Source organism: Mobula birostris, chromosome 5 (assembly GCF_030028105.1).
Source record: "Mobula birostris isolate sMobBir1 chromosome 5, sMobBir1.hap1, whole genome shotgun sequence".
NCBI lineage: Eukaryota > Metazoa > Chordata > Chondrichthyes > Myliobatiformes > Myliobatidae > Mobula > Mobula birostris.
The window spans coordinates 108,802,991-108,828,220 of record NC_092374.1 but is presented as its reverse complement, the minus strand read 5'-3'; the positions used below and the strand labels follow the sequence as shown (position 1 = coordinate 108,828,220).

Below are 25,230 nucleotides of genomic sequence, written 5' to 3'. Positions count from 1 at the left end.
ACTCTTACTCTCACTGAGTCCCACCGACCTACACTCAGCCCATAACCCTCCATTCCTTTCCTGTCCATATAGCTATCCAATTTTTTTTTAAATGACAACATCAAACCTGCTTCTACCACTTCTACTGGAAGCTTGTTCCAGACAGCTACCACTCTCTGAGTAAAGAAATTCCCCCTCATGTTACCCCTGAACTTTTGCCCCCAACTCTCAACTCACGTCCTCTTGTTTGAATCTCCCCCACTCTCAACGGAAAAAGCCTACCCACATCAACTCTATCTATCCCCCTCATAATTTTAAATACCTCTGTCAAGTCCCCCCTCAACCTTCTACGCTCCAAAGAATAAAGACCTAACTTGTTCAACCTTTCTCTGTAACTTAGGTGATGAAACCCAGGTAACATTCTAGTAAATCTCCTCTGTACTCTCTCTATTTTGTTGACATTTTTCCTATAATTTGGTGACCAAAACTGTACACAATACTCCAAATTTGGCCTCACCAATGCCTTGTACAATTTCAAGATTACATCCCAACTCCTATACTCAATGCTCTGATTAATAAAGGCCAGCATACCAAAAGCTTTCTTCACCACCCTATCCACATGAGATTTCACCTTCAGGGAACTATGCACCATTATTCCTAGATCCCTCTGTTCTACTGAATTCTTCAATGCCCTACCATTTACCATGTATGTCCTATTTTGATTAGTCCTACCAAAATTTAGCACCTCACATTTATCAGCATTAAACTCCATCTGCCATCTTTCAGCTCACTCTTCTAACTGGCCAAAATCTCTCTGCAAGCTTTGAAAACCTACTACATTATCCACAACTCCACCTGTCTTAGTATCATCTGCATACTTACTCATCCAATTTACCACCCTATCATCCAGATCATTAATATACATGACAAACAACATTGGACCCAGTACAGATCCCTGAGGCACACCACTAAACACCTGCCTCCAATCTGACAAACCGTTATCCACCACTACTCTCTGGCATCTCCCATCCAGCCACTGCTGAATCCATTTTACTACTTCAATATTAATACCTAATGATTGAACCTTCCTAACTAACCTTCCGTGTGGAACCTTGTCAAAGGCCTTACTGAAGTCCATATAGACAACATCCACCCCTTTACCCTTGTCAACTTTCCTAGTAACCTCTTCAAAAAATTCAGTAAGATTTGTCAGGCATGACCTTTCATGCACAAATCCAAGTTGACTGTTCCTGATCAGACCCTGTCTATCCAGGTAATTATATATACCATCTCTAAGAATACTTTCCATCAATTTACCCACCACTGACGTCAAACTCACAGGCCGATAATTGCTAGGTTTACTCTTAGAACCCTTTTTAAACAATGGAACAACATGAGCAATACGCCAATCCTTCGGCACCATCCCCATTTCTAATGACATTTGAAATATTTCTGTCAGAGCCCCTGCTATTTCCACACTAACTTCCCTCAAGGTCCTAGGGAATATCCAGTTAGGACCCGGAGACTTATCCACTTTTATATTCCTTAAAAGTGCCAGTACTTCCTCTTCTTTAATCGTCATAGTTTCCATAACTACCCTACTTGTTTCCCTTACCTTACTCAATTCAATATCCTTCTCCTTAGTGAATACTGAAGAAAAGAAAATGTTCAAAATCTCCCCCATCTCTTCTGGCTCCACACATAGCCATCCACTCTGATTCTCTGAGGGACCAATTTTATCCCTCACTATCCTTTTGCTATTAATATAACCGTAAAAACCCTTTGGATTTATTTTCACCTTACTTGCCAAAGCAAGCTCATATCTTTTTAGCTTTTTTAATTTCTTTCTTAAGATTCTTTTTACATTCTTTATATTCCTTGAGCATGTCATTTACTCCAAGCTCAATTCTGTGATTAACTATACCACATTTCATATCAAATTAAGTTTATTATCAAAGTACATACTGTATAAGTCATCTTATTTTCTTGAGATCATTTTCAATAAATTTATAGAATAACCATAACAGAATCAATGAAAGACTGCACCAACTTGGGTGTTCGACCAGAGTGCAGAAGACAACAAACTGCAAATGCAAAAGAAGAAGTAATAATAATTATAAATTAATAAGCAATAAATATTGAGAACATGAGATGAAGAGTCCTTGAAGTTGGCTGTGGGAACCTTTCAATGACTGGGCAAGTGAAGGTCCATCGACTGTGCAAAATTCCACTTGCACCCTTACTCTACAGCATCCCATAGATTCAGAGTCTGTCCTATCGGTCAAGTCAATCCATGCTGATCAAAGTGTCCATCTAGACTAATCCCATTTGCCTGTGTTTGCCCATATTCCTCTAAATCAAGTGTTCCCAACCTTTCTTTTATGCCATGAATCAGTACTATTAAGCAAAAATTACATGGAGCCTAGGTTGGGACCCCCTGTTCTTTCCTATCCGTATACCTGTCCTAGTGCCTTTTAAATGTTGATAATGTACCTGACTCAAGTACATTCCATATTGTATATGTACTACTCTCATGGTTGAAAAGTTGCCCCCCAGGTTCCTATTAAACCTGTTGCCTCTCATTCCATATTCAACCCTACTCTGCAATATTCTAGATGTAACCACATTCTATAGAGCTCCTTGTTTAACTATCCTCAGCAGGATTCTATATTTAAAACCATCTTATGGCAGTTTGAGATGAGGAGGAGTTTCTTAGCCAGAGGGTGGTGAATCTGTGTAGTTAATTGCCACAGGTCATTGAGTATATTTAAAGTGGAGGTTGATAGATTCTTCATTAGTAAGGATATCAAAGGTTACAGGGAGAAAGCAGAAGATTGGAATTGAGAAGGATAATAAATCAGCCATGATGGAATGGAGTAGCAGACTCGATGGGCTGAATGGCTTAATTCTGCTTCTATGCCTCATTAACTTCACAGGCTTCATTATACTATCAAATTCAACAGCCCTCCACATGAAGTTCTTCAAATTCAACTCTAATTGCTCCTCTGCCGTCCATTTTCATCTTAACCCTTGTCCTAATCTGGACTATTTTAACTACACTCCCTCTCGTATTTCTTAATCATATTTAAATCCAGCCTATAGCCCTCCACAGATAAGAAGCTTTCTATCTGAAAAGGATATATACAACAGTATATTACTTATTCACTGTTTTATTCATGACTTATTCTTTATTTGCCATTAGTGCAAAAATTACACACAGTATGATAAATCCTTGATTCACAATTGTCAAGGCAATATCATTTTTCTCTTAAATACATTAGGAAAAAAATGCCAGTAATCATAAAGTAATTGTTATAATAAAACAGCTAACAACATCAGGGAATTTTCAGCAATGTCCAATTATATTCTGGATTTCATTGTAAGTTAACCTTAGGTTCAATATTCAGTGGATTTTTACTTTTAATGATACATATTACTCTCTGTGTATTTGTGTGTTTGTGTGTGAATAGATAATTGAAATTTCTTTCACACAAATCTGCTCTTGGCTAATCTTGTTGTTGAGATACAGAAAAACACACATAATGCATGAGAAACAGATTCAGCAATGTTTGGTATATTTATTTCTAAAACACTTTTTATAAAGTGCAAAAAATATATACTATATATACTATATATACAGGCTTTTGAAATCATTTCATGATAAAAATAAACTGGACCAAGTCTGATTTGAAATTTGAGTGAATATTAACTAATGCAGAAGTAAAGAAAAATATTAAAATTTAGATATCTTTACCGGAACTTATCTCCCTGTAAAAGTTACAAGTTGATTCTCAATTCTAGTTACGGAAGGAAGGCTTTAAGAATCATCTTTCCCCATACTTGTCCCTACCACACCTGGAGATGTGTTATGGAGACACAAGAGAGTGCAGATGCTGGAATCGGGAGGAACTCAAGAGATTAGACACAGTTGGAGAGGGAAATGGATATTCTCTGACATGTCGAACTTGGTCTCCATCACTGCCAGTTGAAGCTAAGTGCAAATTAGAGGAACATCACACCATATACCACTTGGGTGGCATGAACAATGAATCTTCCAACTTGCGGTAACTGGCTCCCCTCTGTCTCTTAGCTTGGATACATACATGGAATTATGATAGAAACATAGAAACATAGAAAATAGGTGCAGGAGTAGGCCATTTACATATCTATAAAAGCTTTTACAGTCAGTTTTTATGTTCCCTGCCAGTTTTCTCTCATAATCTTTTTTCCCCTTCCTAATTAAGCCCTTTGCCCTGCTCTGCTGAACTCTGAATTTCTCCCAGTCCTCAGGTGAGCCACTTTTTCTGGCTAATTTGTATGTTTCTTCTTTGGAATTGATACTATCCCTAATTTCTCTTGTCAGCCACGGGTGCACTACCTTCCTTGATTTATTCTTTTGCCAAACTGGGATGAACAATTGTTGTAGTTCATCCATGCAATCTTTAAATGCTTGCCATTGCATATCCACCGTCAATCCTTTACGTGTCATTTGCCAGTCTATCTTAGCTAATTCACGTCTCATACCTTCAAAGTTACCCCTCTTTAAGTTCAGAACCTTTGTTTCTGAATTAACTATGTCACTCTCCATCTTAATGAAGAATTCCACCATATTATGGTCACTCTTACCCAAGGGGCCTCTCACGACAAGATTCCTAATTAACCCTTCCTCATTGCTCAAAACCCAGTCTAGAATAGCCTGCTCTCTAGTTGGTTCTTCGACATGTTGGTTCAAAAAACCATCCCGCATACATTCCAAGAAATCCTCTTCCTCAGCACCTTTACCAATTTGGTTCACCCAATCTACATGTAGATTGAAGTCACCCATTATAACTGCTGTTCCTTTATTGCACACATTTCTAATTTCCTGTTTAATACCATCTCCGATCTCACTACTACAGTTAGGTGGCCTGTACACAACTCCCACCAACGTTTTCTGCCCCTTAGTGTTATGCAGCTCTACCCATATCGATTCCACATCTTCCCGGCTTATGTCCTTCCTTTCTATTGCGTTAATCTCTTCTTTAACCAGCAACACCACCCCACCTCCCCTCCCTTCATGTCTATCCCTCCTGAATATTGAATATCCCTGAGCGTTGATCTCCCATCCTTGGTCACCCTGGAGCCATGTCTCTGTGATCCCAACTATGTCATAATCATTAATAACAATCTGCACTTTCAATTCATACACCTTGTTACGAATGCTCCTTGCATTGACACACAAAGCCTTCAGGCGCTATTTTACAACTCTATTAGCCCTTATACAATTATGTTGAAAAGTGGCCCTTTTTGATGCTTGCCCTGGATTTGCCGGCCTGCCACTTTTACTTTCCTCCTTACTACTTTTTGCTTCTACCCTCACTTTACATCCCTCTGTCTCTCTGCACTGGTTCCCATCCCCCTGTTGTGAACTAACCTCCTCTCGCCTGGCCTCTTTAATTTGGTTCCCACCCCCCAACCATTCTAGTTTAAAGTCACCTCAGTAGCCCTCGCTAATCTCCCTGCCAGGATATTGGTCCCCCTAGGATTCAAGTGTAACCCGTCCTTTTTGTACAGGTCACACCTACGCCAAAAGAGGTCCCAATGATCCAAAAACTTGAATCCCTGCCTCCTGCTCCAACCCCTCAGCCACGCATTTATCCTCCACCTTATCGCATTCCTACTCTCACTGTCATTACAGAGACTTGGCTGGCACCAGGGCAGGAATGGATTCTCAATATTCCTGGATTTCAGTGCTTTAAAAGGGATAGAGAGGGCGGAAAAAGGGGAGGAGGGGTGGCATTACTTGTCAGGGATACTATTACAGCTACAGAAAGGGTGGGTAATGTAGCAGGATCTTCTTTTGAGTCAATATGGGTGGAAGTCAGGAACAGGAAGGGAGCAGTTACTCTATTGGGGGTATTCTATAGGCCCCCTGGTAGCAGCACAGATACAGAGGAGCAGATTGGGCGGCAGATTTTGGAAAGGTGCAAAAGTAACAGGGTTGTTATCATGGGTGACTTTACCTTCCCTGATATTGATTGGCACCTGATTAGTTCCAAGTGTTTAGATGGGGCAGAGCTTGTTAAGTGTGTCCAGGATGGATTCCTGTCACAGTATGTGGACAGGCCGACTAGGGGGAATGCCATACTAGATCTAGTACTAAGTAATGAACCGGGTCAGGTCACAGATCTCTCAGTGGGTGAGCATCTGGGGGACAGTGACCACCGCTCCCTGGCCTTTAGCATTATCATGGAAAAGGATAGAATCAGAGAGGACAGGAAAATTTTTAACTGGGGAAAGGCAAATTATGAGGCTATAAGGCTAGAACTTGCAGGTGTGAATTGGGATGATATTTTTGCAGGGAAATGTACTATGGACATGTGGTCGATGTTTAGAGATCTCTTGCGGGATGTTAGGGATAAATTTGTCCTGGTGAGGAAGATAAAGAATGGTAGGGTGAAGGAACCATGGGTGACAAGTAAGGTGGAAAATCTAGTCAGGTGGAAGAAGGCAACATACATGAGGTTTAGGAAGCAAGGATCAGATGGGTCTATTGAGGAATATAGGGAAGCAAGAAAGGAGCTTAAGAAGGGGCTGAGAAGAGCAAGAAGGGGGCATGAGAAGGCCTTGGCGAGTAGGGTAAAGGAAAACGCCAAGGCATTCTTCAATTATGTGAAGAAAAAAAGGATGACAGAAGTGAAGGTAGGACCGATTAGAGATAAAAGTGGGAAGATGTGCCTGGAGGCTGTGGAAGTGAGCGAGGTCAATGAATACTTCTCTTCGGTATTCACCAACGAGAGGGAACTTGATGACGGTGAGGACAACATGAATGAGGTTGATGTTCTGGAGCATGTTGATATTAAGGAAGAGGAGGTGTTGGAGTTGTTAAAGTACATTAGGACAGATACATCCCCGGGGCCTGACGGAATATTCCCCAGGCTGCTCGACGAGACAAGAGAATAGATTGCTGAGTCTCTGGCCAGGATCTTTATGTCCTCGTTGTCCACAGGAATGGTACCGGAGGATTGGAGGGAGGCGAATGTTGTCCCCTTGTTCAAAAAAGGTAGTAGGGATAGTTCGGGTAATTATAGGCCAGTGAGCCTTACGTCTGTGGTGGGAAAGCTGTTGGAAAAGATTCTTAGAGATAGGATCAATGGGCATTTAGAAAATCATGGTCTGATCAAGGACAGTCAGCATGGCTTTTTGAAGGGTAGATCGTGTCTAACAAGCCTGGTAGAGTTATTTGAGGAGGTGACCAGGCATATAGAAGAGGGTAGTGCAGTGGATGTGAACTATATGGATTTTAGTAAGGCAGTCGACAAGGTTCCACACGGTAGGCTTATTCAGAAAATCAGAAGGCATGTGATCCAGGGAAGTCTGGCCAGGTGGATTCAGAATTGGCCTGCCTTCAGAAGGCAGAGGGTGGTGGTGGAGGGAGTACATTCAGATTGTGACTAGTGGTGTCCCACAAGGATCTGTTCTGGGACCTCTACTTTTCGTGACTTTTATTAACGACCTGGATGTGGGGGTAGATGGGTGGGTTGGTAAGTTTGCAGAAGACACAGAGGCTGGTGGTTTTGTAGATAGTGTAGAGATTGTCAAAGATTGCAGAGAGACATTGATAGGATGCAGAAGTGGGCTGAGAAGTGACAGATGGAGTTCAACCCAGAGAAGTGTGAGGTGGTAAACTTTGGAAGGACAAACTCCAAGGCAGAGTACAAAGTAAATGGCAGGATACTTGGTAGTGTGGAGGAGCAGAGGAATCTCGGGGTACATGTCCACAGATCCCAGAAAGTTGCCTCACAGGTGGATAGGGTAGTTAAGAAAGCTTATGGGGTGTTAGCTTTCATAAGTCGAGGGGTAGAGTTTAAGAGTCGTGATGTAATGTTGCAGCTCTATAAAACTCTGGTTAGGCCACACTTGGAGTATTGTGTCCAGTTCTGGTCGCCTCACTATAGGAAGGATGTAGAAGCATTGGAAAGGGTACAGAGGAGATTTACCAGGATGCTGCCTGGTTTAGAAAGTATGCATTATGATCAGAGATTAAGGGAGCTAGGGCTTTACTCTTTGGAGAGAAGGAGGATGTGAGGAGACATGATAGAGGTGTACAAGATAATAAGAGGAATAGATAGAGTGGATAGCCAGCGCCTCTTCCCCAGGGCACCACTGCTCAATACAAGAGGACATGGCTTTAAGGTAAGGGTTGGGAAGTTCAAGGGGGATATTAGAGGAAGGTTTTTTACTCAGAGAGTGGTTGGTGCGTGGAATGCACTGCCTGAGTCAGTGGTGGAGGCAGATACACTAGCGAAGTTTAAGAGAGTACTAGACAGGTATATGGAGGAATTTAAGTTGGTGGCTTATATGGGAGGCAGGCTTTGAGGGTCGGCACAACATTGTGGGCCGAAGGGCCTGTACTGTGCTGTACTATTCTATGTTCTATGTTCTTTTCTCTACCCTCCTGATTCACCTGATCCTCATCACCATGTCTCATTCTCCTGCACCACCTTTTCCATCTAGCCACCACATCCACATTCCTCCCACTGGTTTTCCTTCCCCATTTCTCTCCTCTGTCCTCTGCACTGCCTTCCCTTGAGTACATGTTTTACTTTCCTCTCCTGTCAGATACCATCATCTTATCCCTTTGTCACTTCCACCTCTGCATTTTTGACATCTTTGTCACTCTCCTACTCCTTCGAAGCTTATCATACCAGCTCGTCTTCACTTTTGTCTGTGTCCACCTATCTTGGCAGATCTTGCTCCACCGCCTTGATGCAACTTTTTATACTCCCCTCTATTTTCAGCCTAGAACAAGCATCTCAACCCGAGATATTACCCTCCACAGATAGTGGCTGACCTGCTGAGTTCCTCCAATATTTTGAGTGTTGTTGGATATGCTTCAGCAGTTTAGAGCCATCCTCAGCTGATGCATGAGGATCACCATCTGTCCAAAATTAAAGCATCAACATTTCAAAGGTGCATCAGAGACATCTTAAAGCTGGCAACATCCATCATAAAGGACCCCAAGCATCCAGGACATGCCCTTTTCTCATTGCTGCCATCAGGGAAGAGACACAGGAACCTAAAGATGCACAGTCAATATTTTAGGAACAGCTTCAGGCCATCTGCTATAGTTTTTCTGAATGGTCCATGAGCCATGTATGTACATCACCTCATTATTCCTTTTAAGGATTATTTATTTATCTTATTTCTTATTGTACCTTATAGTGATTTTAATTTAATAATTAGGGTTACAAAATACACGTGGACTAAGATGTTAACTGTCCTGTGCTATCACCAGTGGGATCATCAGTTGATCTGCCACCTGTCTTCAGGAGTTTCGGCCCGCTTATGATCAAGACTCCCTTGAGGTGGTGGGCCAGCAGTGCTAAAGCACCATCTCCCACTGGTGAGCATAAAAGCTTGGCATCTGCCTCTGTCAGAGTTGCTGGTCACTTCCATCCAACAGACAGTCTGCTCTTTAGGTGTCTATGCAACTACTGAAGGGTTTGCAAGATATGTATACACTGTCTGACTATCTGCCCCTCTGGACATACTTGGTCCACACCCACGCTGATCCTTTCTCTGCTGCCTCAGCTGCAGCCCTGCTGGTTGACTTGATCTCTCTTCTAGTGAAGCCAAGGTCATGCAGCCACTTCTGGAGAGTGAACGCAATAAACCCACGGCAGCCTACTTCAAATGGTTAGCATGAGACCTTCCACCCTCTGTCTCTGCACTCTGATCTTAATTCTGCATACTTGGTTAACTTGCGCTCATGGGCTTCATCGATGTCTTCCCAGGGGACTGTGAGTCACCAATAACAGCTTCTCTACTGGTGTCAGACCATACGTTTATATCTGGACACAATGTTGTGAAAGCTATTTGCTCCGGGAAACTGCCTTTCCTGTCCAGGTTGTCATTGACACACTAATCTTTGGCTGAAGAAAGTATGCCTGAACGTGAGCCTGCGCTGTACACTCTTGACTTGGAGCCTTCTTTCACAAATGATATGCGATGTTCTGTGCAGCATGGGGCATGAGATAAGTTGTGCTGCAGTACTCTCTGCTCAACCACTTCTGTTACAACTTTGAGAACGTTGCTATGACTCCACGTGTACATGTCGCTGGAAAGATTGATGCTGCATGCACTCAAGATATGTTGAAGTGTTCCCTTCTCGCCACAAGCAGCACACCTGTCTTATCTTCATACCAGGTGCTGAGGTTGGCAGGTGTTAGAAGCAGATTGTACGCTGCTCTGCATAGAAAAGAAATGCGGAACGATTCCATCTGCCACAGAACATTCCAAGATAGATGTCGTTGTTCAACACTTTCCCACCGGGTCCAAGCCCCTTGTTTGGCCAGGCCAGCTGTTTTAGTTAACCTCTTCTCCTCTTCTACCTCTCGTATTTCTTGTGTTACAAGCTCACGGCGCTTCTTACCTGTAGAAGATGACCACCACTTGTGGGTTGTCCATCCAAGTCCCTGGCGGCCTAGCTGGATAGCCCCAGCCATCTCCTTGTGCTTCAATCTAGACAATGTCTCATCAACTGCTACACGGGCTGACCACTTACCATAGAAACCATAGAAAAACTACAGCACAGAAACAGGCCTTTTGGCCCTTCTTGGCTGTGCCGAACCATTTTCTGCCTAGTCCCACTGACCGGCACACGGACCATATCCCTCCATACACCTCCCATCCATGTATCTGTCCAATTTATTCTTAAATGTTAAAAAAGAACCCGCATTTACCACCTTGTCTGGCAGCTCATTCCATACTCCCACCACTCTCTGTGTGAAGAAGCCCCCTCTAATGTTCCCTTTAAACTTTTCCCTCTCACCCTTAACCCATGTCCTCTGGTTTTTTTCTCCCCTTGCCTCAGTGGAAAAAGCCTGCTTGAATTCACCCTATCTATACCCATCATAATTTTATATACTTCTATCAAATCTCCCCTCATTCTTCTACGCTCCAGGGAATAAAGTCCTAACCTATTCAACCTTTCTCTGTAACTGAGTTTCTCAAGTCCCGGCAACATCCTTGTAAACTTTCTCTGCACTCTTTCAGCCTTATTTATATCCTCCTGTAATTTGGTGACCAAAACTGAACACAATACTCCAGATTCGGCCTCATCAATGCCTTATACAACCTCATCATAACATTCCAGCTCTTATACTCAATACTTTGATTAATAAAGGCCAATGTACCAAAAGCTCTCTTTACGACCCTATCTACCTGTGACGCCACTTTTAGGGAATTTTGTATCTGTATTCCCAGATCCCTCTGTTCTACTGCACTCCTCAGTGCCTTACCGTTAACCCTGTATGTTCTACCTTGGTTTGTCCTTCCAACGTGCAATACCTCACACTTGTCTGTATTAAACTCCATCTGCCATTTTTCAGTCCATTTTTCCAGCTGGTCCAAGTCCCTCTGCAGGCTCTGAAAACCTTCCTCACTGTCTACTACACCTCCAATCTTTGTATCATCAGCAAATTTGCTGATCCAATTTACCACATTATCAACCAGATCATTGGTATAGATGACAAATAACAACGGACCCAGCACTGATCCCTGTGGCACACCACTAGTCACAGGCCTCCACTCGGAGAAGCAATTCTCTATTACCACTCTTTGGCTTCTACCACTGAGCCAATGTCTAATCCAATTTACCACCTCTCCATGTATACCTAGCGAATGAATTTTCCTAACTAACCTCCCATGCGGGACCTTGTCAAAGGCCTTACTGAAGTCCATGTAGACAATATCCACTGCCTTCCCTTCATCCGCTTTCCTGGTAACCTCCTCCAAAAACTCCAAGAGATTGGTCAAACATGACCTACCACGCACAAAGCCATGTTGACTCTCCCTAATAAGTCCCTGTCTATCCAAATGCTTGTAGATTCTGTCTCTTAGTACTCCCTCCAATAACTTACCTACTAGCGACGTTAAACTTACCAGCCTATAATTTCCCGGATTACTTTTCGGTACTTTTTTAAACAACGGAACAACATGAGCCACTCTCTAATCCTCCGGCACCTCACTTGTAGACAGTGACATTTTAAATATTTCTGCCAGGGCCCCTGCAATTTCAACACTAGTCTCCTTCAAGGTCCGAGGGAACACCCTGTCAGGTCCCGGGGATTTATCCACTTTAATTTTCCTCAAGACAGCAAGCACCTCCTCCTTTTCAATCTGTACAGTTTCCATGATCTCACTACTTGTTTCCCTTAACTCCATAGACTTCATGCCAGTTTCCTTAGTAAATACAGACGCAAAAAACCTATTTAAATTCTCCCCCACTTCCTTTGGTTCCGCACATAGCCGACCACTCTGATTTTCAAGAGGACCAATTTTATCCCTTACAATCCTTTTGCTCTTAATATACCTGTAAAAGCTCTTTGGATTATCCTTCACTTTGACTGCCAAGGCAACCTCATGTCTTCTTTTAGCCCTCCTGATTTCTTTCTTCAGTCTTTTCTTGCACTTCTTATACTCCTCAAGCACCTTATTTACTCCGTTTCCTATACATGTCATACAACTCCCTATTCTTCTTTATCAGCGTTGCAATATCCCTTGAGAACCAAGGTTCCTTATTCCTATTCACTTTGCCTTTAATCCTGACAGGAACATACAAATTCTGCACTCTCAAAATTTCTCCTTTGAAGGCTTCCCACCTACCGATCACACCTTTGCCAGAGAACAACCTGTCCCAATCCATGCTTTTTAGATCCTTTCTCATTCAAATTTGGCCTTCTTCCAGTTCAGAACCTCAACCCTAGGACCAGATCTATCCTTGTCCATGATCAAGTTGAAACTAATGGTGTTATGATCACTGGAACCAAAGTGCTCCCCTACACAGACTTCCGTCACTTGTCCTAACTTGTTTCCTAACAGGAGATCCAATATTGCATCCCCTCTAGTTGGTCCCTCTATATATTGATTTAGAAAACTTTCCTGAACACATTTTACAAACTCTAAACCATCTAGACCCCTAACAGTATGGAAGTCCCAATCAATATATGGAAAATTAAAATCTCCTACCACCACAACTTTATGTTTCCTGCAGCTGCCTGCTATCTCTCTGCAGATTTGCTCTTCCAATTCTCGTTGACTATTGGGTGGTCTGTAATACAATCCCACTAATGTGGCCATACCTTTCCTGTTTCTCAGCTCCACCCATAAGGACTCAGTAGACAAGCCATCTAATCTGTCCGGCCTGAGCACTGCTGTAATATTTTCCCTAACAAGCAATGCTACTCCCCCACCTTTCATTCCTCTGCCTCTATCACATCTGAAACATCGGAACCCTGGAATATTAAGCTGCCAGTTCTGCCCCTCCTGTAGCCAAGTTTCACTAATTGCTATAACGTCATAATTCCACGTATCAATCCATGCCCTCAACTCATCCGCCTTCCCCGCAATACTCCTAGCACTGAAATATATACACCTCAGAAGATTTTTACCACCACTCACAACCTTTCTATTAGCGGATTTGCTTGAACTTTTAACATCATTTATTTTCACCCCAGCCACACTGTCAGCTCTGGCACTCTGGTTCCCATCCCCCTGCAAATCTAGTTTAAAGCCTCCCCAATAGCACTAACAAACCTCCCTGAAAAGATATTGGTCCCCCTGTAGTTCAAGTGTAACCCGTCTCTTTTGTACAGGTCCCACCTGTCCCAGAAGAGGTCCCAATGATCCTGAAATCTGAAACCCTGCCCCCTACACCAGTTCCTCAGCCACTTGTTCATCCTCCAGAGCATCCTATTCCTACCCTCACTGGCACGTAGTACAGGTCGCAATCCTGAGATTACCACCCTGGAGGTCCTGCTTTTCAACTTCCTATCAAGCTCTCTATACTCACTCTCCAGGACCTCCTCACTCTTCCTTGCTATGTCATTGGTACCGATGTGCACCACGACATCTGGCTGATCACCCTCCCACTTCAGAATGTCATGCAAGTGATCAGAGATGTCCTTGACCCTGGCACCCGGGAGGCAACAAACCATCCTGGATTCTCTGTCACGACCACAGAACCTCCTATCTGCACCTCTAACTATCGAGTCCCCTATCACTACCGTTCTCCTCTTTTTCCACCCTCCCTTCTGCACTGCAGAGCCAGACTCAGTGCCAGCGATCCGGCTACTGCAGCTTGTCCCAGGTAAGTCGTCCCCCCCCCAACAGTATCCGATGCGGTATATTTGTTGTTGAGGGGAATGGCCACAGGGGAATCCTGCTCTGCCTGCCCTTTCCTCTTCCCTTGCCTGACAGTGACCCAATTTCCTGTCCTCTGCTCCTTTGGCGTAACTACCTCCCTGTAGCTACTATCTATAATCTCCTTATTTTCCCGAATGATCCGCAGGTCACCCAGCTCCTGCTCCAGTTCCCTAACGCGGTTTGTCAGGAGCTGCAGCTGGATGCACTTCTTGAAGGTGTCATTGTCAGGGACACCAGAGGGCTCCCTGACTTCCCACATCCTGCAAGAGGAGCATTCCAACATCCTGCCTGGCATTCTCTCTACTCTGAGCAATCTGAACAAAAAACTTACCAGAACCTACCCTGGCCTCTGCCTGTTCTCGCTGAAGCCTGTTGAGCCAAAGCCGTCCCACTCTGACTCAGTCCACTCCAACAATGGCCGCTACAATGATGGCCGCTGTATATGGCAGTCTGTTTTTAAACCTTAGCGCGCTACGTCACGCGCCTGCGCAGTGCAGACCCTTCTCCCTGAGCAGTGTTTAAAAAAAAATGACTTTTTCTACCCGAGTTCTTCACTCCCTTCTCAGCTGCTTGCTTCGACTGAAACAAGAACTGTTGAAAATATTCTCTTTTTAAACCTTGGCGTGCTACGTCACGTGTCTGTGCTGTGCAGACCCTTCTCCCCGAGCAGTGTTTAAAAAAAAATGACTTTTTCTACCCGAGTTCTTCAATCCCTTCTCAACTGCTTGCTTCGACTGATCTCACATCTGGCTGGGTGTTGTTGATGACAGGGTCTTTTGAGTCTCGAAGCATCAAGAATGATCTTACCTTGGCTACCTTGACCTCCTCAACAAGGGATTGCACTGGGATAGTAAGCTTTGTCTGGCTACTGTGGATTGCAACATTGGTGAGGCTGCTCGGTACTCCAAGCCACTTCTTCACATACTTGTTGATCTTCCGTTCCATTGCCTCAACATGGGACATTGTCAGTTCATAGACAGTTAGTGGCCACATTATCCGTGGCATCAGTCCGTACTGCAAGCACCACAACTTCAACTTGCCAGGCAAGCCACACTTGTCAACAGACATCAAACCTCTGCTGATCTGTTCTCCTGTCTCTTGAACCCTCTTGGTGTCTCTCAGCTCCTCTGTGTTCCATTGCCCAAGGCTCTAACTCGTTGGTCCTGAATGGATGGAATCTCCTCTCCACAAAGGATAAAATGAAAGTCAACCAGCTTTCCTCTCCTAAGAGCACATTAAAATGGTGGGCACCACAATAGCTAGCTCAACACTATTACAGCTCAGTGTGTTAGAGTTCCATTAGGTCATAAGACCATAACACATAGGAGCAGAATTAGGCCATTCAGCCCATCGAGCCTGCTCCGCCATTCCATCATGACTGATCCTGGATCTCACTCAACCCCATACGCCTGCCTTCTCGCCATATCCTTTGATGCCCTGACCAATCAGGAAACGATCATCTTCTGCCTTAAAAATACCCACAGACTTGGCCTCCACTGCAGTTTCTGGTAGGACATTCCACAAATTTACTACCCTCTGGCTAAAAAATTCCTCCTTACCTCTGTTCTAAAAGGTCGTCCCTCAATTTTGAGGCTGTGCCCTCTGGTTCTGGACACCCATCATAGGAAGCTTTGTCTCCACATCCATCTTATCTTGTCTTTTCAACATTTGGTAGGTTTCAATGAGATCCCCACGCATTCTTCTAAATTCCAGTTCGTATAGGTCTAAAGTTGCCAAATACTCCTCATATATTAACCCCTTCGTTTTTGGAATCATCCTTGTGAACCTTCTCTCTGGGCTCTCTCCAATGAGAATATATCCTTTCTGAGATATGGGGACCAAAACTGTTAACAATACTCCAAGTGTGGCCTGACTAGTGTCTTAGAAAGGCTCAGCATTATCTCCTTGCTTCTATATTCTATTCCTGTTGAAATAAATGCCAATACTGCATTTGCCTTCTTTGCCACAGTTCAACTCTGGTGCCATCTGTAAGGTGTTTGTACATTCTCTCTGTGATTTTCCTCCAGATGCTCCAGTTTTCTCCCACATGCATGTAGGTAAATTTGTTGTAGTAATTGTCCTGTGATTAGGCTGGAGTAACTTGATGGGTTGTGGAGTGATGCTGTTTGTGGGACTGAAAGGGCCTGTTCCACTCTGTAGCTCTAAATAAATAAATAAAATGTGAAATCATGAAAATAAAAGCATGTTTTACTCCATGCTGAGTTCAAGTTCCCTGCTTTTTCTTTATGGCCCTGTATTTTACACAAGTACCAAATCTTGATTGACTGCATTCCATCAAATTTAACAAGCAGAAGGTTCTAGCAGAAGGCAGTTGTGTTTGTAGGTATTTTTAATCTCTCTCTCTCTCTCTCTCTCTCTCTCCCAGTGTAGAGTGCCCTCCTGCTTCAAAACATCCACCATTGTCCCTGTACCTAAAAAGACCAAGGTATCATGTCTAAACAACTGGCATCCTGTCGCACTCACCTCGGTAATAAGCAAATGCTTTGAGAGGCTGATCAAAGCATGCTACCACCCACATTAGACCCCTACAATTCACCTACTGATACAACCAATCGACAGATGACACAATAGCTGCAGTTCCACACACCGTCCTTACGTATCTGGAGAAGAAGGATGCTTATGTGAGAATGCTGTTCTTGGACTACAGTTCAGCACTCAATACCATAATTCCTTCCAGCCTCGACAAGAAGCTCAAAGACCTTGGCCTTCACCCTGCCTTGTGTCGCTGGATCCTGGACTTCCTGTCAGATCGCCAGCAGGTGGTAAGAGTGGGCTCCCTCACCTCTGCCCCTCTGACCCTCAACACAGGTACCCCTCAGGACTGTGTCCTAAGCCCCGCTCCTTTACTGTCTGTATACACATGACTGTGTCGCCACCCACAGTTCCAATTTGCTAATTAAATTTGCTGATGATACTATATTGATTGGCCTAATCTCAAATAATAATGAAGCAGCCTACAGAGAAGAAGTCACCACCCTGACACAGTGGTGTCAAGAAAACAACCTCTCCCTCAATGTCACAAAAACGAAGGGGTTGTTTGTGAACTACAGGAGGAATGAAGACAGGCTAACCCCCATTGACATCAATGGATCTGGGGTTGAGAGTGTGAACAACTTTAAGTTCCTTGGCATATGCATCACTGAGGATCTCACGTGGTCTGTACATACTGGCTGTGTGGTGAAAAAAGCACCTCAGACAGTTGAAGATGTTTGGTATGGGCCCCCAGATCCTAAGAATTTTCTACAGGGCACAACAGAGAGCATCCAGACTAGCTGTATTACTGCCTTCAATGGGAACTGTACTTCCTCCAATCGCAGGACTCTGCAGAGGGTTGTGCAGACAGCCCAACGTTTTGTAGATGTGAACTTCACACTATTCAGGACATTTACAAAGACAGGTATGTAAAAAGAGCCTGGGGATTCGAGTCACCCCAACCACAAACTGTTCCAGTTACACTGGGAAACAGTACCGCAGCATAAAAGCCAGGACCAGCACGTTCCGGGACAGCTTCTTCCATCAGGCCATCAGATTGATTAATTCATGCTGCTACAATTGTATTTCTATGTTATATTGACTGTCCTGTTGTACATACTATTTATTACAAATTACTATAAACTGCACATTGCACATTTGTCCAGAGATGTAACGTGAAGGTTTTTACTCCTCATGTATGTGAATGATGTAAGTAATAAAGTCAATTCAATTCAAAGTCATCCACCTTCTGATTAAAAAATGTTGCTCTTTATTATTACCCTTATCTATTTTAAGCCACCAATTCTTCAACCACCTGTTAATGGGAACACCGTTTCTTTATGTATCCTATCCAAATTAAATCTCTCTTCAGTCTTCTTTTCTTTGAGGAGAAAACCTCAATTGTTCTAACCTTAACGTCCTTCAGCACCTTCCCTGCATTAAACTGCACCACATGTTAAAGGATCATCAAGGACATGATGTGAATACAAAAAGGTGCTGGAAAAAAGCCAGCAATATCATGAACGATTCTACTCCCCCTGCTCATGGACACTGTCAGCAGGAAAGAGGCTAGGCAGCATCCATGCAGGACCACCAGACTCAAACACAGTTACTTACCCCAAGCCATCAGCCTGATCACATTCTCCACCTATTAACCCATCCCTCCACAGCCCCAACCACCACTACTTTATCAGCTCCTGTCAGGGTCTCCCTATGTACTTTATGTACTGTACGTTCAACCAGTCTATGTTTATAAGCTAACCTTATCAATTTTTATTTTTCGTTTCCTTACTGTGTTCTTTATTCTTAATGAGGTATATTTATGCTGTTTCGGATCAGGAGTAACAAATATTTCAATCTCCCTTACACTTGTGTGGTGACAATAAACAATCTTGAATCTTGAAGACTTGTGGTGCTCTTGAGTATCCTGTTTTATCACGCTGGGCCTGTTGCTTTGCATGTGATTAGAGGTGTGCATGAAGAATGAAAATATGAGAGCAGCACTGTAGGACGGCAGGTAATCCTGAAGCACCAAGCTCTACTGACCTGGGTTCAATCCTGATTCTGGGAGCTTGCATGTTCTCTCTGAGACCATGTGGGTTTCTTCTGAGTGTTCTAGCATCCTCCACATCCACAAAAGCACGTTAGTGGGTTAATTGCCGACTGTATGGGGTGGCACGGTAAAGGGGTGGTATGATAGCATAATGGTTTGTGCAATCGCCTTACAGCAGCGGCAATCATTGATCAGGGTCTGATTTCCTCCGCTGTCTGTAAGGAGTTTGTATGCTCACCTTGTGACCATGTGGGTTTCCTCCGTGTGCTCCCATTCCGGTTAGAGTTAGTAAGTTGTTGATACGTTATGCATTTTGATACTTGGAGGCTGCCCAGCACAATCATCGATTTGATATGACACAAATAACGCACTTAATTTCATGCTTCAATACACATGTCACAGATAAAGCTAATCTTATCATAACCTTATGACCCTTAGGATAGGTGGGTGGAAAGATAATTGAGGAGAGTTGATGGACATGTGAGAGAGAATAGGAAAAAAGCGCAGGAATGTTATTCATAGACTGCCAGCGTAGACTCAATTTATGGAATGCCTTCCATCTGTTGATCAATAAGCAAGCAGAGCAAACAGAGAGGGAGGAGTCAGGTTGTGTTTAAAAGAAGTGCTTTCTTTGTAGAGTTCTGCCTGCTAGCAGTGTAGACTGTCAAGGAGAGTGGAAGAATCAGAAGCAAGTAAGAAGGTGAAGTGAGATATTTAAGTATTTGGTTAGTGCCAGTGTGGGAATATAGCTGCAGGATTTTTCCACCTGAGGTAACTTTACAGGGTTCTGTTCCCACCCCTCCCCCCCAACAACTTTTCTTAATGCCAAGCAACAAAGATAATTTTAAGATATTGTGTACCAAGGGCAATATTGGACAAGCATGAACTCTGATAACTGTGGGCCAAGTGGCTCAGGTGATTATGCAAATTAGCAAGAATTTGGAAGTATCAAACAAGAACTCCTGTACATACAGAACATTACAGCACAGAACAGACCCTTTGCAAACAATGTGCTGACCTTTAAAGCTACTTCAAGATCAATCTAATCCTTCCTTCCTACATAGCCTTCCAATTTTCTTTCATCTATGTGCCTATTGTTGGATTGGGCTGTAGAACTGTTGTTTTGCATGTAGTTCAATATTCCTATGAGTTTCTTAAATGTTCCTAATGTACTCCCTCTATTACTCACCCCCCTATCCACCAAACTGGGCATTACATGCACCTAACATTCTCAATGTAAAATACACACCTCTGACATTCCCCCGTACTCTCCTCCAATCAGCTTAATATTATGCCCACTCACATTATCCATTTCTGCTGTGGAAGAAGAGCTCTGGCTATCCCCTTGATCTATGTCTCATCATCTTGTACACCTCTATCAAGTCACCTCTCATCCTCATTCATTCCAAGGAGAAAAGCCCTAACTTGTTCAACCTTTCCTTAAAAGAAATGCTCTCTCGTCCAGGCACCATCCTGGTAAATCTCCTCTGCACCCTTCATCCTTCCTTTAATGAGCAAACCAGAACTGAACACAATATTCCAAGTATGGTCTAATGCAGTGGGCCCCAACCACTGGGCTGTGAGGAAACAACATGATTTGGCGATATAAAACAATATGAGTCAGCTGCACCTTTCCTCATTCCCTGTCACGCCCACTGTTGAACTTTAACGCATGCGAGGTCATCGGTGTCCCAAGACGTGCAAAGGAATGGGTCCGTGACCCATTTGTGAATGTTTCCGGTGAATCATTCATGTCAGGCGGGAAAAAGATCAACTCCTTGAGCTTGCAAATGACGGTGGGCTGAAAAGTATGTTTGACATAACATCTCTGCTGGCATTCTGGATCAAAGTCAAGGCTGAATATCCTGGGATAGCCACGAAAGCACTGAAAACGTTGCTTCCATTTCCAACATCATATTGCTGTGAAGCGGAGTTTTCTGCAACGAAAACTAAATTGCGGAATAGACAGGACATAAGGAACCCCCTTCGAGTATCGCTGTCTCCCATCACCCCTCGATGGGACCGTCTTGTTGCAGGAAAACAAGCCCTGGGCTCCCACTGATTCAGCAATATTGGTGTGTTGCAATGATTTTATATGTTCATACGGGGAAAATATGTGCTGTGTGTTTAATATCCAAATGTTACTTAAAATATTATGATGCTATTGACTTATAAGTGATTGCTGATTGCGTCGCCTCTGATCTGGGCCGACATTTAAGTGCCGGGCGGCACCTAATTAATTAGCTTTTTTATTTCGGCTTTTTCTTAAAGGTGTGCTGGGTGTGTTCCGGCCACCGCTGCACCGCTGCATTCTTCGTGGCAATGTATCGGTCCACGGCCCAAAGGTTTGAGACCACTGTTATAATTGACTTATCACCACATTCATGCGAGGAAAATATGCGCTGTGTGTTTAATATTAAATGCGTTAGGTAAACCCCTTTAGAAACAAAATTGAGTGTATTAGCCACTTATAAGTGACTTATAGTTGACTTATCACCTATATTCCAATTGTAATTAACACCCAGCCCCACCGGTCGGCTGGTCCGCAAGAATATTGTCAATATTAAACCGGTCCGCGGTGCGATAAAGGTTGAGGACCCCTGGTCTAATGTTCCCAAAGAATTGAATTGTGGTGCTCTGGCGGCCTGTTTGACAGTTTGTCCCAGAACTCCTAGCAACTATCACTACTACTGTTCTTGTCTTAAAAAGCGTTCATGGGATTATGGTGAGACGTTCAAATTCATTCATTGTTACATTTTAGCCCAAGTTATACACTTGTTCGCTTGTGTGTTTGTGGCTCGCCCTGACTGTAAGCAGGGTGATAATCACATCTCCCATCTGTACGTGACTGAGTGCTTCTCACCTGGTGATGGTGCACTGTCTATTATTGTGCTTGTCACAAAAAAAACAGCAGTAGAATAAGTGAGCTCTTCTCATCTGTTATCATGCACCGAATGCCCGCTACTTTGGTGTCAGGGTGGGATTAGAAAGTGATGGCAAGATTGAAGAGCCATGACGTCGGATGGAGAGCCCTAAAACCTGGGGAATAAGTCAAGCGACCGGGTGGAATGCCTGCCCCGCACCCCCGGTGCATCGTGTCTCTCCGGGGAACTCCAATGAGGTGAGTGTAACCAGGCTCCACAATTCGGGGTACTGGTAGAGCGCCTCACCAATGGGAGGACGTGAAATGTGGCAGGTACCACCGATGCCGCTGGAGAAAGAGGAGTACCAATGGGCCCCAGGAATTAATGCCACAAGGTCCACCCTGAAGCTCCCCAGATACATGGCACAATGGGTGGAACCCCACCGAGATGGCGGTGAACCTTACCCTGGCACTGGATGGCGATGTCCTGCATGTCCTCCTCAACCTAATGCAGATGGAGCAGCATGACTACAGGGCACTCGTACTGACACTGGAGTGGCATTTCGAGCAGAGGCCGTTGGAGGAAGCAATGAGGGAAGAACTGGATAGCAGGAGGTTCCGTCTGAAAGAAAGACTGGGGGCAGCTGTGGCAAATTCCCTTTACTGTGCTCAGCATGCCAACTGTCAGGTCCCTCCTGTGGCCCAGGAAGAGCTTGCCCTCCACACCTTTGTAAAGTTGCTGAAATCGGAGCGCCATCGGCAGCAAGTTCACCTGACATCGCCATCATGGCTGGCGTTCCAGCATCACCCTGACTGAGCCTCTGTCCCCAAGGCGGAGGAGGTGGAAACTGACAAGGAGGAGCCCGTGAGACTGGTCTGATCAGCACTGCATGCAACAGAGCAATCTCTACTACCATTGTGGGGAGGGAAGCTGTGTGCCTAGGGACTGCCCCACATCAGCACCACATCACAACCCAGCACAACCATTGGGAAACGCTGAGTGGGCTGAGACCTCCAGCAGAACCCACCCATTGTCGCACTCCGGGTGGGCCGTTCGGGTGCAGAGCGAGGCTTATACGTGGACTGCGTGGTGGAGGGCAGCAGATGCTGTGCGTTGGTGGACACGGGGTCAACCATCACTATCATCCTTCCGAATACGGACCAGCCTTCCCCGCCTGGGTGGACAATGACGGCGGTCCAGCTGGCGATGGTCACCGGGGACTGTGTGGCGATGCGAGGGAAGAGGAGGCTGCGCATCGCAGTGGGGAAAACACGGTGGAGCACGAGGTGTGGCTCGCCGACACCCGAGAGTCCTGCATCCTTGGCCTGGACCTGCTGTCCTGCTGGAGGGCCGTGTGGATGTGCCGGGGGCAACACTCTACCTCGGCGCTGAAGCCGTGGCTCTCCGGCAGGGCAGCTCCAGGAAGCGGTCCCAGCGGGAGCAGCAACCACCGCCGGTTTCACAGCGGCCCGGGGCGGTGCAGCACACCCGGCAGCGGCTCAACACAACACAGCTGACCCAGGGACAAGCAACAGTGACGGCCGGCGACCACCTCCCCACCATGGAGACGCAGCTGTGCAGCGAACAGGTGAGCGATCCCGTGTTGGCCCGGGTGAGGGGATGGCTGAGTGTGGGACAACCGCCGGAGTGGGCAGATGTCTCCGCCCTGGACCAGAGACCAAAGCCCTGTACCCGCAGTGGGGAACGCTGGAGGTGCGCGAAGGATTACGGTTCTGGTGGTGGCAGTGGTCTGACGCTGACAGACATCTCCAGCAGCTGGTGGTTCTTCGGGGGCTCCACCCCACTGTGTTGCGGTCGGTGCACGGGCTGGTGGGGGCTGGCCGTTTCGGAGTTGCAAAGACGTTGGGCAGGATGTGTGAATGATTCTACTGGCCTGGGTACAGGCAGGATGTGGAGCTGTTCGTGCACTGCTGTGACGCTTTCACGTCCCAAAAGGTTCCAGGCCGCCAGTCCAGGATGTCAATGTGGAGGCCCCAGTTTGGGTCTACTGCCCCTCCTGGGAGAAGAGAATATCCCCCAAGTTTGGAAGCCAGTGGATGGGGTCAGGTGAGGTGCTTGACCGTATCTCTGATGTGGTAAACTGGATATGGTTACCTGAGTGGTGGAAGGCAGTTGTGCAGCACTGGGACTGGCTGGCACCATATCAGTCCTTGGCCACCACCGACCTAGTGAGGCTGAATGAAGGAAGTGACACTCTGGGCGCCCTGACTCTTGCCTCACCAAACAGTACCTGCCTTGCTCCCACCGCGCCCCCCCCCCCCCCATGCCCCAGGCAGTGGCATCGACCAGCTCAGGACTTTTGGACTGTATTGTGGACTTTGGGGTTGCCAGGCATGGCTGACCCCTCAGATGGGGATAGCGTGGGGCTCTGGGGAGTGGTCGACAGCTTGCCCCAGCATTCCTACTGACCAGCGCTACTAAGTGCTTTTGTTTTAAATTGCGTTCATGGAATTATGGTGAGATGTTCAAGCTCATTTATTGTTACATTTTAGCTTGGGTTATACAGTTGTTCACTTGTGTGTTTTTGGGTCACCCTGTCTGTAAGTGGGGTGTGTAATAATCACCTCCCACATCTGTATGAGACTGAGTGCATTTTCACCGAGAGGTGGCACTCTGTCTCTTATTGTGCTTGTCACAATAAAACCTGCAGCTGAGATAAACAAGCTCTTCTCGTCTGGCATCGTGGACCGAATGCTCACCACAGTATAAAAGGATGCCCCTGGAGATGATCAATTGCAATAACTCCGGAGACCAACAATTACAGAAGAAGACCACATGCCCCTGGCTTGGAGAGGAGCTCGGCTCATTGAACACTGGCCAGGTGCACCTAGAGTGGGCAATATCTGTACAGACATAATGAGTTCTGCATTGTACAACTAAAAGGTTAGAGCCATTGAGTCATATAGCATGATAACAGGTCTTTCAGCCCAACTCGTCAATTCTGACTTTGTTGCCCAGCAATCTAGGCCCATCCGCCTGCATTTTGGCCCATAGCCTTCTAAAACTCTCCTATTCACATACTTATTTAGATAGCTTTTAAATTTTGCTCAAGTGTCAGCTTTAACCACTATTTCTGGCTGTTCATTCCATATGAAGACTAAGGTAAAGGAACACTTAGGAGTTCCTAGGGAATTCACCCTGCAGCTTGAGAGGGAGAAGATAAAGTCCCATGCATTGGTATTACAGTGGAGCATAGGAATTTATAGAGGCATGAGGGAGGAGCTGGCCAAAGTTGATTGGAAGGGGACATCATAAAATTCCTGTCTTACTCCCTCTCTGAAACCACCCCCTCCCCTCAGCCTTTCGTATACTGGACCATACTGGTAATGATAATACACTGATAATATTCTGGCTAATCATGCTAATAATTGGGACAACTCTTAAAGAATAAAATATAATTGACAAAATAGCCAGGATACCCTTTGTTTGTTCCAGACCATGCTGCTTAATTAGGTAGGGATTTCTGCTGAACAGTTTCTAACTAGTGTCAGCTACGTGCATTTGCGTGGCCATTAGTCATGACTCCATGCTTAAAGCAATCAGTTTAAAAATAGCATCAGTTGCATGTGTTTGTATTCATAGTTGGTGAGAAATAAGCTGTAAAGCAATTCAGAACTGTTTTGCTCACTGCAG

At 45.0% G+C, this 25,230-nt stretch overlaps 1 protein-coding gene across 1 annotated transcript in view; it reads right to left on the bottom strand.

Moving 5' to 3' along the window:
- The window catches only part of LOC140197315 (contactin-associated protein-like 5), a 1,626,808-nt gene that overhangs the window by 28,939 nt on the left and 1,572,639 nt on the right, over positions 1 to 25,230 (bottom strand). The window contains exon 22 of the mRNA XM_072257270.1: positions 117 to 131. Within this exon, the coding sequence (XP_072113371.1) occupies positions 117 to 131 (15 nt within the window). The remainder of the gene's footprint in view (positions 1 to 116; positions 132 to 25,230) is intronic.